General features: G+C 43.3%; 1 protein-coding gene across 2 annotated transcripts in view; it reads left to right on the forward strand.

Moving 5' to 3' along the window:
• Positions 1-16,177, forward strand: part of Pigg (phosphatidylinositol glycan anchor biosynthesis class G) — a 53,433-nt gene that overhangs the window by 30,401 nt on the left and 6,855 nt on the right. For both annotated transcript variants that reach the window (XM_008855678.3, XM_029556921.1), the window contains 6 exons: positions 1,613-1,830; positions 2,305-2,586; positions 5,120-5,577; positions 7,609-7,800; positions 11,699-12,008; positions 15,182-15,345. In XM_008855678.3, coding sequence (XP_008853900.1) covers positions 1,613-1,830; positions 2,305-2,586; positions 5,120-5,577; positions 7,609-7,800; positions 11,699-12,008; positions 15,182-15,345 — 1,624 coding nt within the window. The remainder of the gene's footprint in view (positions 1-1,612; positions 1,831-2,304; positions 2,587-5,119; positions 5,578-7,608; positions 7,801-11,698; positions 12,009-15,181; positions 15,346-16,177) is intronic.

The raw sequence follows: 16,177 nt of genomic DNA on the forward strand, positions 1-16,177 counted from the left end.
ACCCTCTGTTTTTCCTTCGTAGCATTCTTCACAATTTGTGATTATACATATCCATGCCTTCAACATGGTATTTTGTTTACATTTGTTTGTGTTTGTGAATACTTCTACATCTGTGCCCAAGTAGGCAAGAATTATATCTATTTGTTCACCGTTGTATTTCTTGCTCATAGTCAGTGCTCAGGAAGTATTTGTTTGGCTGCATAAACAGGTATTCCAGGTTTCTGTGACTCCTTTATAGAGGCTGTGAGATATAACACAAGTGTCCTATGTCTCTGTAATTGTGGAGATTTGTTGAGGCGTGGAATATAGACAGACCAGATCTCTAAGAATTACTTATGGAGGCTGTGGATTATAGACACAGGCACCCTCTATGAATCTCTTTGGAGGCTATGAGATGTAAATACAGGTGCCACCAAGCTTCTGTGGCTCACTTAGAGAGCACAGGTCTCTGGAAGCTTGGAGTATAAACACAGATACCCCTACTTTGGAGTGGTATAGAGGTGAGGACTCCATTCTTGAACTTATTGTCAGAGTTTAGAATCATGCTTTCTGCTACTCACTCTGTAACTTGACCAAATGACTTACTTCTGTATCTGTTGGCTCCTTCAGAGAATAGGCATAATGCCCTTTCTCATGGGCCATTGTATAAGAAGTAAGTGAGCTGCTTAAAGTGGTCCTGCCTATTGGTTCTCAGTCCAGGTTATGTCCACCAGCAGTAAAGGGAAGGGGAGCCTAAAGTGTTCACATTGGAGTTATGCCACTGGACCCTGGTCCTCAGCAGTAGAAAGCCTGCTATTATGTTCTGTTGCTGTTGTGAAGGTGAAGCTTGAGGTGTGCTCACAAGATCACTGTGTAGTACTGTTGGGTGGTGGAGGCTGTGATAGGCACCTATGGCCCTGCTGAATTATTAAAGAGCAGACAGTTGTAGGAGGAAAATTCTATTTAGTCACAAGTAAGCATAATATAGCAAAGACTCAGACTAGATCGATAAAGAAGACCTTCAGCCCCTGGTCTCCAGCATCACACCATGGAGACTTAAAGGCTGTCAACCATAAACCTGGGTCCAGAAGCCGAGGACTTAATGCTAGCTGCATCACTGGCCATTGTGAGCAAGAAGAGACTAGAGAATCCTCAGCCTTTCCAAAGAGGGATATGAAGAGAGATTACAGAACTAAGAAAGCTAGTATTAGGGCAAAAAAGCCTATGCAGAGGATATAGGGAGGGTTGGGCAGGGTTCCTCGTACATACTGTGAGGATGAGAAGGGCTTTGTGAAACCAGGTCCTCTTGGTGGAGTGCATTTCAGAAGAAAGAGTGGAAAGAGACAAAGGGAAAGGAAGAGAAGAGATAAGACCACATGAGAGAAGTAGAAAAGGGGTCTAGGCCCAGCAATGGGTAGCTATTTCTGTCTACTCTGTATGCTAAGTACCCAGGCCCTGGTAGCACTGGCAATGGATAGATGCACATCATCAGTTATTACAGTATTACTGAGGTGTCAGCAACCCCTCCTGCCTAGGAACAGATTGTCTATATTAGGTGTCAGTTCTAAAACATTTGCCAAGAATAAGTGAATATGCTGAAATTATAACTGTGTGTAATCTTTTTGTCTGGCAGATCCTGGATTTGAGCAATTTAAAATGGCAGAAAGGTTGCATGGGAACTGGGTCAAACTGCACTTGGAAGAAAACCATTCAGACATCCTGCTTGGCCTGGGGACCAAAGTCCTCAGGCAGTACCTTGGTGCCCTGAAGACTCTCAGTCTGTCCCTGAGCACACAAGTGGCCCAGTATGACATCTATTCAATGGTGATAGGGACTGTCGTGGTTTTAGAGGTACATGCTCACACTGTTATGGTTCAGACGTTAAATTGATTTTGTAACTCAGTCAAAATATGATAGTTTTAAAAATACATAATATTATTTCTGGGCATGGTAGTACATGTCTATAGTCCCCGCACTCAGGAAGCTAAGGCAGGACGATGGCTAAGCCAGTGCTATCCTGTGTCTAAAAATAACAGTAACAACAGCAACATTGCTGTCAGAAAATATGATCTTTCTTAATTTTTCCATTGTGTGTCCTGACTTATGAGATTACACAAAGTATCTGCAGGTGTTGGCTTCATTTGGTATTGCTAAAGGAGATAAAAATATAAATTAAGCTAAGTATTTTTGGCAGGCAAAAATTTTGGTTTTTGGTTCTTCCTTTTTGCTAATGCAATGTAAGCAGCAGATTGGAATGGGTACATTTCAAGTGGGCTTCCCTATACCTGACCTTCCATAGACACCATTGGTCTTCTTCTGTTCCAGGTTCTCACCCTGCTCCTCATTAGCATCCCACATGTGCTGTGCAGAAAGGCTGAACTGGACATTGCTCTGTTGTCTCCTGTTTTTTCTCTGCTCTTTTATTTGATATTTCTGGTTCTTACGGCCATTCACGTCGTGGTGTGCACTTCGTCTGAGAGCTCATGCTACTTCTGCAGCTTCCCATGGCTGGCAGCAGGGGGCGTGATGGTGCTAGTTTCTGCACTGCTCTGTGCAATTTTGTCTGCTCTGGCCAGGATGGTCATCGATGGCACTCTGTTGAGGAAGGTATGATTGGTTCCTGGGCATACAGTGTGGTCTTTCTGAGTGGGCTATTTGTTTGTTTGAAGTTTTGTTTTTGATTTTCTGCTTGTCAGCAAATCTTTCATTCATCAGAAGTTGGTTAAACAGGGACTGGAGAGATGGCTCAGCTGTTAAGAGCACTTACTGCTTTTGCAGAGTAACCCGGTTCAGTTCCCAGCATCCACATCAAATGGCTCAACAGCTGCCTGTAACTACAGTTTCAGATTTAAGCCTTCTTCTGGCCTCTGCAGGTACTACATACATATAGTACACATACAGATAAATAAGCACACACACACACACACACACACACACACACACACATTAAAAAAAAATAATTTTTTTTTAAAGAAAAGAAATCGGGGCTGGAGAAATGGCTCAGCAGTTAAGAACACTGATTGTTCTTGCAGAAGACCCGGGTTTGAATCCCAGCACCCACATGGCAGCTAACAACTGTCCATAACTCCAGTCCCAGGGGATCCAACAGCCTCTTCTGACCTCCGTGGGCATTGCACGACATGGGTGCCCACTTACCTACATGTAGGCAATACATGCATACACATTATATAAAAAATAAATAAATAAAATTTTTTTTAAAAAAGAAAGAAATTGAAAGAACACCTGGTGTATACCAGCAGTGAGTGCCGGAGGTGCCCTGGAAAGACCACGCACCAAATGAACTACAAGAGGACCTCAGCAGCCCATCCCAGGCCTCTTGGCATCTTGGCCTGTGATGTTCTAATATGTGATCTGGTCATGTGCTTTTATTCTCGGCAAGAAAGAGCATTCCTGGACTCGGGATGAGGTGGTAGTAGGGCTTCTAGCCATGGAAGACCAGGAGCATGTGTATACCTGAGTCTTAGAAAAGGTCTCTGACCTACAGCCAAGACACAGTGAACTGATGGGCATTCAGGAGGCTCCAAAGAGGGCTTGGTTCCCTATTCCTCTCTACTACCTCACAAAGTGAAGGTTTCTTTGTAAGGCTCACATTTTGCTGTGAAATTCTTGGTTTCTGGCCTGACACCTTTGTTCATTAGCTTGGTGGTAGTGATGGAGCAGTGAGGAAGAGATGTGTAGTTATAATAGATTCCACACTGTCCAGAGCTTGGGACTGAGAAACCCTATGCAGTGACTCCAGCTCCCATGCAGTATACTGTCCCCTTGACCCCCATCCCAACATAGGGCCTTCAGAGACCCCACCCCCTGTTGTGTCTCTGTCCCCTATTGTGAGGTATTGTCTTTGACCATGTTTGTCTCTAGGATGTATCTGGGTTCATGGTATTTCTCTGGGTGCCTTGCTACACACAATTAATAGCTATAAAAACAATAAGTAACAAGAGCTTTCTTATCTTGAACTGCTTTTTAAAAAATTGTGTGTGTGTGTGTGTGTGTGTGTGTGAGAGAGAGAGAGAGAGAGAGAGAGAGAGAGCGAGCCATGGTGTGTGTGTGGAGGTCAAAAGGACAACTATGAGAGTCAATTCTCTCCTACCATATGGGTCCCAAGGATAGAACTTGGGTACTCAGGGTTCTGCTGAGCCATCTCACCAACTCTTGAACTGTTTTAAGTTACTAATTTGTGTTGGTCAGTCTTTTATTGCTGTGACAAAATACCCAAAATCAACAATTTAAGGGAGGAAAGATCTATTTTGGCTCACAGTTTCCAATAGTTTCAGTCCATGTCTGGCTGATTCCATTACTGTGGACCTATGTTGAGACAGAAACATCTCAGTGGAAAGGTTTAGCTGAAAAAAAAAAAAAAAGTGAACTTGTGGCAGCTAAGAAGCAGAGAGAGGAAAGGAGGGAGAATGGAAGGTCAGAGATAAGATATACCCTTTGGAATGACCCCGTGACCTCCTTCTCTAACCAGGACCCATGCCCTAATAGTTGATTCAGATATGAAGTCATCAATGGGTTAATCCATTGATGAAGTTAGCACTTTCTTGGTCTAATCACCTTTTGGTAGTGGAGACCAAGTTTTCAACATGTGAGTTGTTTTTCTTGGGGGCGGAACAGTATTTGTATCCAAGCCCTAACACATTTTAAGGGCTAGAACTCTGTTACTATCTTTGTCATTTCAGCAGAAGTAACCACTATAGTGGAAACATGGAATTCTGAAAAATTCATGGAGAAAGGAACTAGCACTGAAGAGGGAATATGACAGCTGGGCCAGGATCTGCACGCAATGCTTTGGGTTCCCATCACTACGTTGAGGGCTTGTTTTCAGTCTCTTATCATTGAACTTAGGACTTACAGTTCAGGGTGAGACCAGCTGACTGATATGCTATATCCATGTTCTCCTAGCTGGCATGAAAGCATCTTGACCTCCCCTAAGGAGGTGTAAGAAGAGGGGCTATGACCCTAATGCAAGGGGTTCCCTCCACTGTAGGCAGTGGGTCTTAAATGGGAAGAACAACAGTATCTATCACAGAGGCTTAAGCATGTGCAGAGTGATACATACATATATATATATATATATATATTCACATTATCCTCCACACTGTGTATTTCCTCCTAACAGAATGCAGCTCATCCCAACTTAGAGTGGTCAGAAGTGGAACTCCTTCTTCTGCTGGGCACAGTGGGCCATGTCCTGAGCCTGGGAGCCAGCAGCTTTGTGGAAGAAGAGCACCAGACTTGGTATTTCCTTGTTAATACCCTGTGTCTGGCTCTGAGCCAGGAAACCTGTAGGAGCTACTTTCTGAGAGATGACTATGGACCTCAGCATCACTTCCATGTGGAACAAGGATTTGAAGGCATCTTTGCCTGTACCCTACAGGACAGCACGGGCTACAGTGTCCCTAAGCCTGACAGAGCGGGTAAAGGCATCCCCCTGGCTGAAGCACAAGGAGGCTATAAGTGGTGGGCAGTGCTGGCAAGTCCATGGCTAGTGCTGGTTTGCTGCCGGCTGCTGCGGTCCTTGAACCAGACAGGAGTACAGGGGGCCCATCGGCCTGACCTCAGCCACTGGCTTACCAGGTGAGCATGACCCAGAGGCTAGAACCCGTTAAATCTGAATGTCACATGTGCTTTTCTTTTTCCTCATTTTGCCCTATTTTTCCCCCTTAGCCAGGGTCTCCCTGTACCACCAGCTGGCCTGGAACTCACTCTGTAGACTAGGCTGGCCTGGTACTCAAAGAGATGATCCGCCTGCCTCTGCCTCCCAAGTGCTGGGATTAAAGGTGTGCACCACCATGCCCAACTTGGCCTTTTTTTTTTTATATATATATATTAGTACTAGGATAATATTTGAGATCTAAAGAAATGGGAAAGTATACTCTAGCCTCATAAATCTTAAAAGACAAATCACTGAGAGGCTAGCTTAATTGGTTTGACTTATTAATGCTGAATCTAAGTCATTGTTAATGATTGAGAACCTATGAGTTTTAAAATGCTCACTATGGTAAAGATGTAGTTCTGGGATCAAGGACAAGGTCAGTAGAGAAGGGGCTCAGGCCTCTGGAGCAGCTTTGCCTTCTGATTCTCCTTTCTCATTCCTCTCTCTCCACCCCTAGAGTAGCAGATCTCTAGCCATTCCCTAAAAGCCTTCTATTGAAACTACAGCCTGTCATTGGGGTAGATAAGGAGGATTTGAAGAAGGGACTGAAGTGAACAGAAGAAACAAAAGCTGAGAAAGTCAAGACTTGACAGACAAGGTCTGCCTGCTATTACAGAACTGTTTAAAATTGCAACACAGAGGATGATACGCACTCCTCCCACTAGTGCCTATAAAACTTCAAGTTGATACTATGGCAAGATTTTATGCAGTGAAGAAACAAAAATGAATGATACCGCCCAGGCCTGAAAAGCATGTGAGGCCTCTAGAGCCACATATTTGTCCAGCCAACCTGTGAGTAGGCATCAAAAGCAGGACTCATTGGTTTCTCTGACCAAGTGGCTCTCACAGAGAATTCTCCCAACTATTAACTAGATTATCAAACTTTGGTAATCCCACAATAACAACTGGCATCTTTTAGGTGTCTGCCACATGCCTACACAGCAGCCCTGGAGAGAAGACAATAGTTGGTCATCACTTTGGAGATCAGGAAGCAAAGAGGGAGTGGAGGCTAATGAGAGGCCATGTCTCAGTCCAATCCTGTGGTTGTAAAATTACCTATTGGTGCTTCCCAGCAGCTGCCCACTCCAAAGGTGTCTAAATTCACTTCTCTGTGGTGGTGTGCAGTAATCCAGAAGAATACCTGAGATGTGCATTTTACAGTACAGCAGAAACCCGCCAGAGTATAGCCTGTGATATTAATCATCTCTTCCCATCTTGACACAGCCACATCTGTTCATTGCATTTTCGGGGGGGGGGGGGTTTTGTTTCATTTTGTTTGTTGTGGTGGTGGTGATGGTAGTGGTGGTGGTGGGTGGGTGTGGGTGGATGAGTGTGTTTATGTGTTCTGAGACAGGGTCTTGCTGTGCAACCTAGGCTGCCAGACTTGTGATCCTTGTGCCTTAGGCTCCCATGTGTGGGGATTACAAATGTATGTCACTATGCCCAACTTCATTTATATTTGCTAAAGTCTTTTTCTGTGTCTATGTATATCTTCCAGAATATGTACTTATCCATTAACAGCTATTGAGTGTCTAAGCTTTATGAGCATGGACTATGTGAATAACAGAAAGGAGCCAGCCTTCCCAGAGTTCTTGTACACATAGCCTTAGCACCTCTCTTCAGTATGACAGCTGCCTGAGACTGAGGCCAGGAGAGTTGACTGTGTAAGAGAGCAACAGAGGGTGAGGACGAAGTAAATCGACTGGGGCTACAAAACTGTTTATACCTAACTGCCCAACCTCTGAGCCTAAGAGTACGAAGTGAGATTCTAGCTCGACAGTCTTTGTGACATTTTAACAACTATTTGAATTTAGATAATATTGTTTTTTATTTTCGGGTTTTTTTGGGGGGGCAGTTCTAGAAAAATCAACTGGTTTTAAAGTCCTCAATATATATTTGTATATCACCAGTTCTGTTTAGCAGTAGTTTGGACATTTTCTGTCTCATTTCAGCTCTGACCACAAAGTACAACTCTCGGGCCTAGCTGCCCTCTCTCTGCTTGTGATCTTCATGCTGATTCAAAGGGGGTGCTCCCCCATGTCCAAAGTAGCTCTAGCACTCGGGCTGCTGGGTGTCTTCTGCTATAGAGCCGCTATTGGAAATGTGCTATTCCCGTGGCAACCAGACAACAAAGGCATTTCAAAGTAAGTGAAATGGAGACACAGAGATTTGCTTTAATGTATGTTTCAGTGGTTTTTTTTTTTTTTCCTGTTTAAAAAAAAAAAATGCCAGGCCAGTCTTTAAAATGCTGAAGTTTAATTTTTGTGAATGATGGATGATTTCATTTGCAGCTGATAGCCTGGCCAAGAAAACCTTAGTGAACGACTCTGTTAGTACTCTTTTAGGATTTTTAGAAGAAAGATAACTTGAAAGTAAAGTCATTGAATTTATTGTTTATTAAATTAATAAATAATTTAAGTCATAGGACTGAATGAGTTAACAGCAACCTGCATTTTCCAGGGTTTGGTTTTGCTCAGTTGAGGTGTGATTGCAGAAACAAGGATCGTAATAGTGGATACTCCCAGAAGTTGGGAAAGGAAGCAGAGCATCCTTATAATTTAAGTGTACTCTTGTAAGATTCAGGAACTCACGTTGTACAAGCCAAGGGGACTCAGTCATGAGTCTGGTTTTTGCATGCCACATGAGTGGTAATGTGGTGGAACTGCTAGAAATGGCTAGACAGGCCTATCCAGAGGCAAGTTGCAAAGGTGTGGCTGACCTTCTTAGTGTGGCTATCTCTTTTCTCAAATATATCTCAAGAATACAAGCAGAGGAGCAGCTGGGATTAGGACACCAGCATACTCACTGAAGCATCATTTACAGTTGAAAAAGTAAGTAGTGCATTTGCCCAGCAGCAGTGGAACAATTCTGTTATGTTGAAGCTCTGTAATTCAATCTTACAGCTGTTAGTGAGTTTTCATAGAACACAGGCAGGTGTTGTGAAGCAATACGCATGTTATATGATGCCAATTTACCAAACATATTTCCTTATTTATATTTATATGGAAAGACTAATTTGATAAAATATTAACGATCATATTTAGGACCCAAGATCATACATAGACTGTGGCCTTCCATTTTACTCATTTTGGTACTTTATAGGTATCTAGAATTCACCAAAATTGAGAACCAATGGCTATAGCCAGAGGCTCAGGAGAACACCAAGAAACATCTGCTGACAGGTGTTGAGTGTCAGGGAAAGGGAGGTTGGAGTGGTACCAGGTGCCTGCAGCAGATAATAGCAGTGTGGCAGCCTTCACCTGAGGCAGCCAAGAAGGGACATGAAGAAGATGGGGGTTGAGGATGCTGGGGACATTATATAGAGACATCTCAAAGGTTCTTGGCTTTGGAGTCTGAACTTTAGGCAGATGTCAAGGTTATATGTTACATCTGAGGATATTTGTTTAATCTCCAAGTGCAACATGTTAATGCATTCCTCATTTCTACCCAGATCTACATACTGGATTTCAGCATCACTCATCTCAAGACTATGATCACCTTACTTTACCTTCCCTGCTTGTAGCAGTTTATCTTTAGTTGGTGTCCAGACAATAGCACTTTGCCTTTTCTCTGAACATACCCCTTCTTCCTGTAAAATGCATCCATCGCTCACCCCATCTATCCTAATTCTAAGTATGTCCTGATTCCAGATCTACCTTGTTCCAAAAGTGCTCTGATTCTAAACTTGTTCGGCTCCTGATCTCTCTAACTTTGCATCTACTACTATTCCATATTCACCAAGTTTTGAAAACCTTTTTCTTTCAACCTTTCCTTCCTTTCTCCTTCACTCAGAAACCCAGGCATGGCTAGGATGGAAGGTCAAATAGAAACACTAGGAGTGAGAAGTACTAACTGTGCAGAGGACTTATCTGGATGTTCTCCCTTCTCTTCTTCATCCAGCCACTCTGGTGTCACCTACTGGGACACAGCCTCTTCTTTGAAACATCTTTAATGGCTCTGACCTTCCTGACTTCTGATTTATTGGAACCCACATGATCCTGTCTTTAGCTTTTATGTTAAGGCACATGGGGCCTGAGGCGTGCCAGATACCTGAACCCAGCTCCTCAGCCAAGGCCACATTGCCCCATGTGTGGCCCACAGTAAATTAAAGTAATTATACTAAAGAGGAATTTTTTTACTACATAAAACTTTGTAAGAAAGAGGGGCTAGAGAGATGGCTCAGTGTTTAAGAGCACTTGTTGCTCTTCCAAGGGACCTGAGTTCAAGTTCCAGCAACCATGTCAGACAGTTGACATCTGTAACTGCAGTTCCTAAGGGATCTGACACCTCTGTCCTCTGAGGGCACCCACACTCACATACACCTAACCCACACACAGAGGCATACTTTATGAGTGCGTGTATAATTTTTTTTTTGAAACTTTGTAAGAAAGTATGATACAAGCCAGGTGTGATGGTATATGCCTTTATTCCAAATACTCAGGAGAAAGAGGCAGGCAGATCTCTTGAGATGGAGGCCAGCCTGGTCTACAGAGCAAGTTCTAGGCCAAGTGGGGTAACAGGGAGACCCTGTGTCACAAAAGATAGAGAAAAAAAAAAAAAGGAATGATACAGGAAATTCATTTTATAAAATAAATACACTATTATGTTACTATTTTGTTTAAAATTTATTTAGCCTTACTTTACATGACCATCTTTTTTTAAATTTTTTTATGTGCATGAGTGTATTGCCTACATGTATGTAAATCTCATGCAATTCCCATGGAGGTCAGAAGAAGGTGTTGGATTCCCCTATTACTGGAGTTACAGGTGGTTGTTAGCCACCATGTGGGTGCTGGGAATCAAACCCAGGTCCTCTGCAAGAGCAACCAGTGCTCTTAACCACTGAGCCACCTCTCCAGCCCCACAATCATCTTTTATAGTATATAAAATACCTCATTTATAAAATCTATTTAAAATACTATGTTTGGGCTAACAAACATCTGTAATTCCAGTTCCAGGGGATCTGACACCCTCTTCTGTTCTCTGCAGGCACCACACAACACAGGTGCACTTACATACATGCAGGTACAACACTCATACACATAATTAATAAATAAATAAATAAAAATAAAATTTAAAATACTGTTTTAGGAATATATACAGTAAATAAGGTGAAATTATTGCCAGGCATGGTGGTGCATGCCTTTAGTCCCAGCACTCAGGACTCAGAGGCAGGCAGATCTCTGAGTTTGAGGCCAGCCTGGTCTACATAGTGAGTTCCAGGCCACCTGGGGCTATGGGGAGACCCTGTCTCAGAAAGACCAAAAAAAAAAAAAAAAGATGAAATAATTAAGCATAGTATCATAAATTATATTCTTTACGTAAATGAAGTGGTAAGATAATAACAGTACTTAATATTTACTGAGTGTTTACTGTATGCCAAATACTTCATGTCTACTTTTTTATATAATTCCTAGGATAACCATGTTATGTGTAGATACAACTTTGTTTTCACAAATAATGAAGTTGAGTGTCAGGAATGATGATTACTTGTCCAAACAACAGAGCTAGTGAGTAGCAGAGCCCAGACTGAACACTGGACCACTGCACTTTGTCCATATGTGTACATATAAATGTGCAAATTCTTTTTTAAATCTACTTGACTATGAGCATGCTCATTAGCATTTATGAACTTAAGGAATTTCTGGCAGTTGAGTCATAGACCAATACAATGATTTTTCATTTAACTGTGCAAAACAGATTGTTGATTCTCCTGGCATGTTGCAAGGGCATGACTCTGATCTTGCTACCAGGAGATCCTTAGATCACATAAGCAAGATTTCCCCAAAGCCAACTCCATCAAAAAGGTGCATGCCCAGATACACCCACTGGCCTTTCTGGGTACTCCTCAAGGGCACTTGTGCACAAGCAGACATGCCCAGTAGCAGGGAGGGTATCACAGCTTGTTTAGCTATGCCACACATGTAAATATTCCCTAACTAGACACATGTTTTTAATGGGAATATATGTATTTGAATTTTTCTAGCTGGTACACATGACTATAACATGTTTTTCTTTTTTTTCTTTTTTTTTTTTTTTTAGGGGTATTATTGAAGCTCGTTTTGTTTATGTGTTTATCCTTGGCATTCTGTTCATGGGCACCAAAGACTTGCTTAAGTCACAAATCATTTCTGCAGACTTCAAAATCAAGACTGTAGGTTTTTGGGAGATATATAGTGGATTAGTTCTTCTGGCAGCATTGCTCTTGAGACCACATAATCTTCCAGTGTTAGCATTTAGTCTCTTGATTCAGACCATAATGACTAAGTTCATCTGGAAGCCCCTGAAACATGATGCAGCTGAGATCACTGTAATGCATTATTGGTTTGGTCAAGCATTCTTCTATTTTCAGGTAGGTTTTCATTATTATCATGGGTAGAAGATGATTAACTTCTTGTATCAATTATCTTTTAGCTTTTCTTTGAAAAATTTTTTATAAATTGGAACGTTATGTGCATTCAGTGAAAGAACTGTATGCATGGTGAATTATATTTAAGTCTCGTGTATTTTATAAGTTAAAAGTACAGTTAATTAAGAAAGACACTCTGTGTGAATGCATGAGTATCAGATGCATCTAGATATCAGTAAGACAATGGATTGTTGCTTTACAAGAAGGATTAGTCAGGGTTTGTTTTATTACAAGCAGTTAAGGAAATACATCAAGTCTTTCATGTGCTTTTTTTTAAATGAATGTAGTAATTGTACTTGCACATGCCTTTGCCCCTGGTATCAGGGCTGTCCACACTGGGGACTATTGGGTATCTTCACACAATTGTCGGTTCCCCAGGGCCTGGAGGATCATAGAACTTCTTCCCAGTATATAAAGACCCATCACAGGTAAACATATGCCTACCTCAGTTCTGATGGGTCAAAGGATACCCACCAATAGAAGGATACAGTTCTCCCCGACCCCAGCATCCCCAGAGAGGGTACATATCACTGCAGATCCCTTTACAACTCGACTTCCTGGCTGAGTAGACACCAGCTCTGTGGCATCTTGTCTTGATCTCCTCCCCTCCATAGGTACTACCCTCTCCCCCATCCCTCTAGTCCTGGGGGTTTTTCCAGCTGAGAGGTCAGTCTCTTCCCTGTGCGCTTCTTTTATTCTTGGTTTCCTGTGTCCTCAACCTTACCCATGGAGCTTGCCTTGTCTATCCTTTTGACCCCAAGCCCAAGAATGGTTGGAGTAAGATGTCTGTAATTCCTTAAGTAGTATGACTAGGCCAAGATCAGCTCTGAGGTCAGTCTGTGGTGTTCCCTGGCCCTCCTTACCCTTTCTACCCTGGTCTTCTCATGGGTTAACTGAGCTCTCCCATAAACTGAGGACATGTGGATTGCTTGGGCACATGGGTATCATTAGCAGAATGTAGGTTGTCATCAGCCTGTATGCTGTGTAACATGGAGCTTCATGTCCCACGTTGTATTACCCAGCAGGGCTGGACTATAACCAGACTCTTGGCTATAGCACGAAAGTGGCTCCTCAGTGAACAATTATAGTCCCCCAACATCTGGCCTATTCTCTGACAAGTAACTACAGCAACATCCAGCTCTGTGGGCTTCCTAGGACCACATGTACCACCCTTAAGCAGAAGTCCTCAAAGAGAGATCCATGCACTTGTCCTGAGAGAAGATGATGTGTCTAAAGGAAGTTGTGGTACACTTGAACCAGGTAGTTCCTGGCAGGTGCCTACTGGTGCCTGTTTTCCCTCTATAAATTGAGGCTGGTACATTGTACCTTCTCTAGGGTTGTGGTACAGTCAAGAGCCTGCCCCTGCAACTAAGCAGTTTTGACCTGGCCTGGGATAGATGAAGAAACAGCTTCTGGAACCCAGGTTCCACAGTATTAGAGATGAAACACAGGACAGTGTGATACACATATACACATGTAAACACAGACATGCATGCATGCATCACCATGCACTCACAGGCAGTTGGCTACTGGCATTTTTATAGCCAGCACTCATCTACGTATTAAAGATAAATCGGAGACTAAATCAGCAGAGTTCCTCAAGTAAAGGGACTAAAGCCCTTGGTCACCTTCTCCGTATCTATCCCCTGTCTCTCTCCCTACATTCTGTATTCAGATTCGCTGGAGCCCTTGATCCTCAAGTTGAGTCTCTTTCCCTTCACTATCAGTTTCCCAGGAGATGAGTGGTGGCCTTGCTATCACCATGCCCTGTCTGTCCTCAATACTGTTGTTCTTTGACAGCATGAAAATGGGGAATATAGATAATTGAATCTTGTTCCTGACTTTCCACTTGGACTGTCTCCCAACTCTGCCTCAGTTTCCTCCTGGTACAACAAGGGTAATAGTATATCAGATCAGTATGACTGGGGTGCTAAGTCAATAAGTTAAACCTTTTTACATGTAACACTTACTGCTCACTGCTGAGCCACATGGTCACCCTCTCCACACTGGCCAACTGTGTTTGGGTATCCACCAAAGTCCAGGAGCCAGACCCCCACCCCTAGTCCTACTATCCTGTCTTCCTCTCTTTGCCACCCTCTCTGCAGTCTCCCCAGGGAAGGGACTCCCAACAGGAGTGAGGAAGCCAAAGCATACTTTAAACACAGTGGTTTGTGGGAGACATATGGTGGGAGTCAAGATGGGCCTAAGCTATAATGAGCATAGAATCTGAGGGGCTGCAGTGTGTGGAGGTAGCATCATAGACATTTTCCACCTGGCCCCACGGGTACTTCTGGAACAGTGCCCAAGAGGGGAAGGTAAGTACAAAGCCAGTGAACAAGCAGTCAGGCCTCACATACTGTTTCCAAGAGGAGCCTTAGCTGAACCTGGTAGATTGATATGTACTGTCCGACTATAAGCATCATTACATCCATGGAGGATTTGCATGGTGCAGATGAGAGATTATCAGAATAGACTAGAGTTAAAGACTAGATCTTAGGAAATCTTTTTTTTTTCTTTTTCTTAAGAACCTGCCACTCACATCCTGGTGAGCTATGTGCATAGAGCCTTATGTCCCATGTTGCATTACCGCTAGCCCAGGCAGACTCTTGGTGGTAATAGAGAAGTGGGTCCTTAGTAAGCAGTTACCAGTCCCCCAGAAACTGGCCCATACTATGACAAGTACACATCAGCATCCAAGGAATCTGCTCTGTGGGCCTCCTAGGACCACAGGCACCATATTCAGACAGAGGTCCTCCAGGAGAGATCTGGGCATTTGTCCTGAGAACAGTTGATGTGTCTGGAGGAAGATGCGAGATTGTTGTAGTCAGTCAGCAGATTGATATATGCAAAGTTCTTTGGAAGAGGTATGTCTGGGCAGAGTTTTTTTTTTCCTCCTCCTTCCTAGGCCTGGAGTGATGTGGTAGGTAGACATATAATTCAGCCACAGCCAGTCCAGTAATCTAAGGAGCAGCCAGGTAGCTGCCTGTAATCAGAGCCCCTTGCTCCTCTGATCATATATTCCACACCAGTATGGTCATCTGTGTGTTTTACACTGCCAGTGGAGGCTGGTGCCATGTGCCATGAGGCAGTGTTATCCCTATTCTCTTGTGTTCCAGGGTAACTCCAACAACATTGCCACCATCGACATCTCAGCAGGCTTTGTGGGTTTAGATACCTACATGGAAGTTCCAGCCACATTCCTGACAGTGTTTGGAACATATGTGGGGCCTGTGCTCTGGGCCAGCCACCTTGTGCACTTTCTGAGCTCAGAAGCAAACAGGTGAGGCAAGCTTTGTCTTTCAGCACAAATGTGACTGCAAGTTGCCTGTTTTAAATTTAAGAGTAATAACATTATTCTCCATAACACAGCATCCGAACTCTAAAAGTGAGAGAATCTTTTTAATGATTTTCTTTTCCTTAAATAAGAATCACAGTTTATGACTCAAAGGTCCAAGTCAGGTCTGAGGGACTCTGTGGACCAGGTTTAGGTTTCTCAGTTCAAACCACACAAAAAAGATAAGCCTATAAAAGAAACCATGGAGCAAAGTCAAAGTAAGAGCAGAGCCACTGGCACAGATACAACTGGCAAAGGTGAGGATGTGCAGCCTGGAGGTCAGAGGTCAGCAGGAGAAGCATGGAGATGTCCCATAGCAAGAACCACTCTTTTAATCATAGGGAGGAAGTGGAAGTAGGGACTAGGAAACACCAGCCTCACCTCTGAGCCACCTAATGCTTTCCTGCTCATTTTATTGTAAGTGCAGGGAAGGCAAAAGAGGAGCTTTTGACTTCCAGAAACCCTTTTGGTTAAGCCAGAAAAAGGTTTTAGAAGGTACTACTGCCTGTATAGATTGAGTCACTGAGCAGCTAGGCTGCTGCCCAGTCACAGAAGCTGACAGCTGAGTAGACATACAAGGTGAGACTCAGACGTTCAGGGACAAATGAGTTGTACACTCTTGTGCCCTCTAGCAGCATGGAGGCCCAGCTTGCTTAAGATTGCTACTGTTGAACCTTTGCACAGATGTGCCACTCAGTAGGTATAACCCTCCAGGCCTGAGCAACATGCTGCAGCCCACCCCTGTCCATTTTTTCTGCAGTATCCCCTTGTCTCATTT

Source organism: Nannospalax galili, unplaced genomic scaffold (genome assembly GCF_000622305.1).
Source record: "Nannospalax galili isolate Female #2095 unplaced genomic scaffold, S.galili_v1.0 scaffold1630, whole genome shotgun sequence".
In the NCBI taxonomy this organism is placed as follows: domain Eukaryota; kingdom Metazoa; phylum Chordata; class Mammalia; order Rodentia; family Spalacidae; genus Nannospalax; species Nannospalax galili.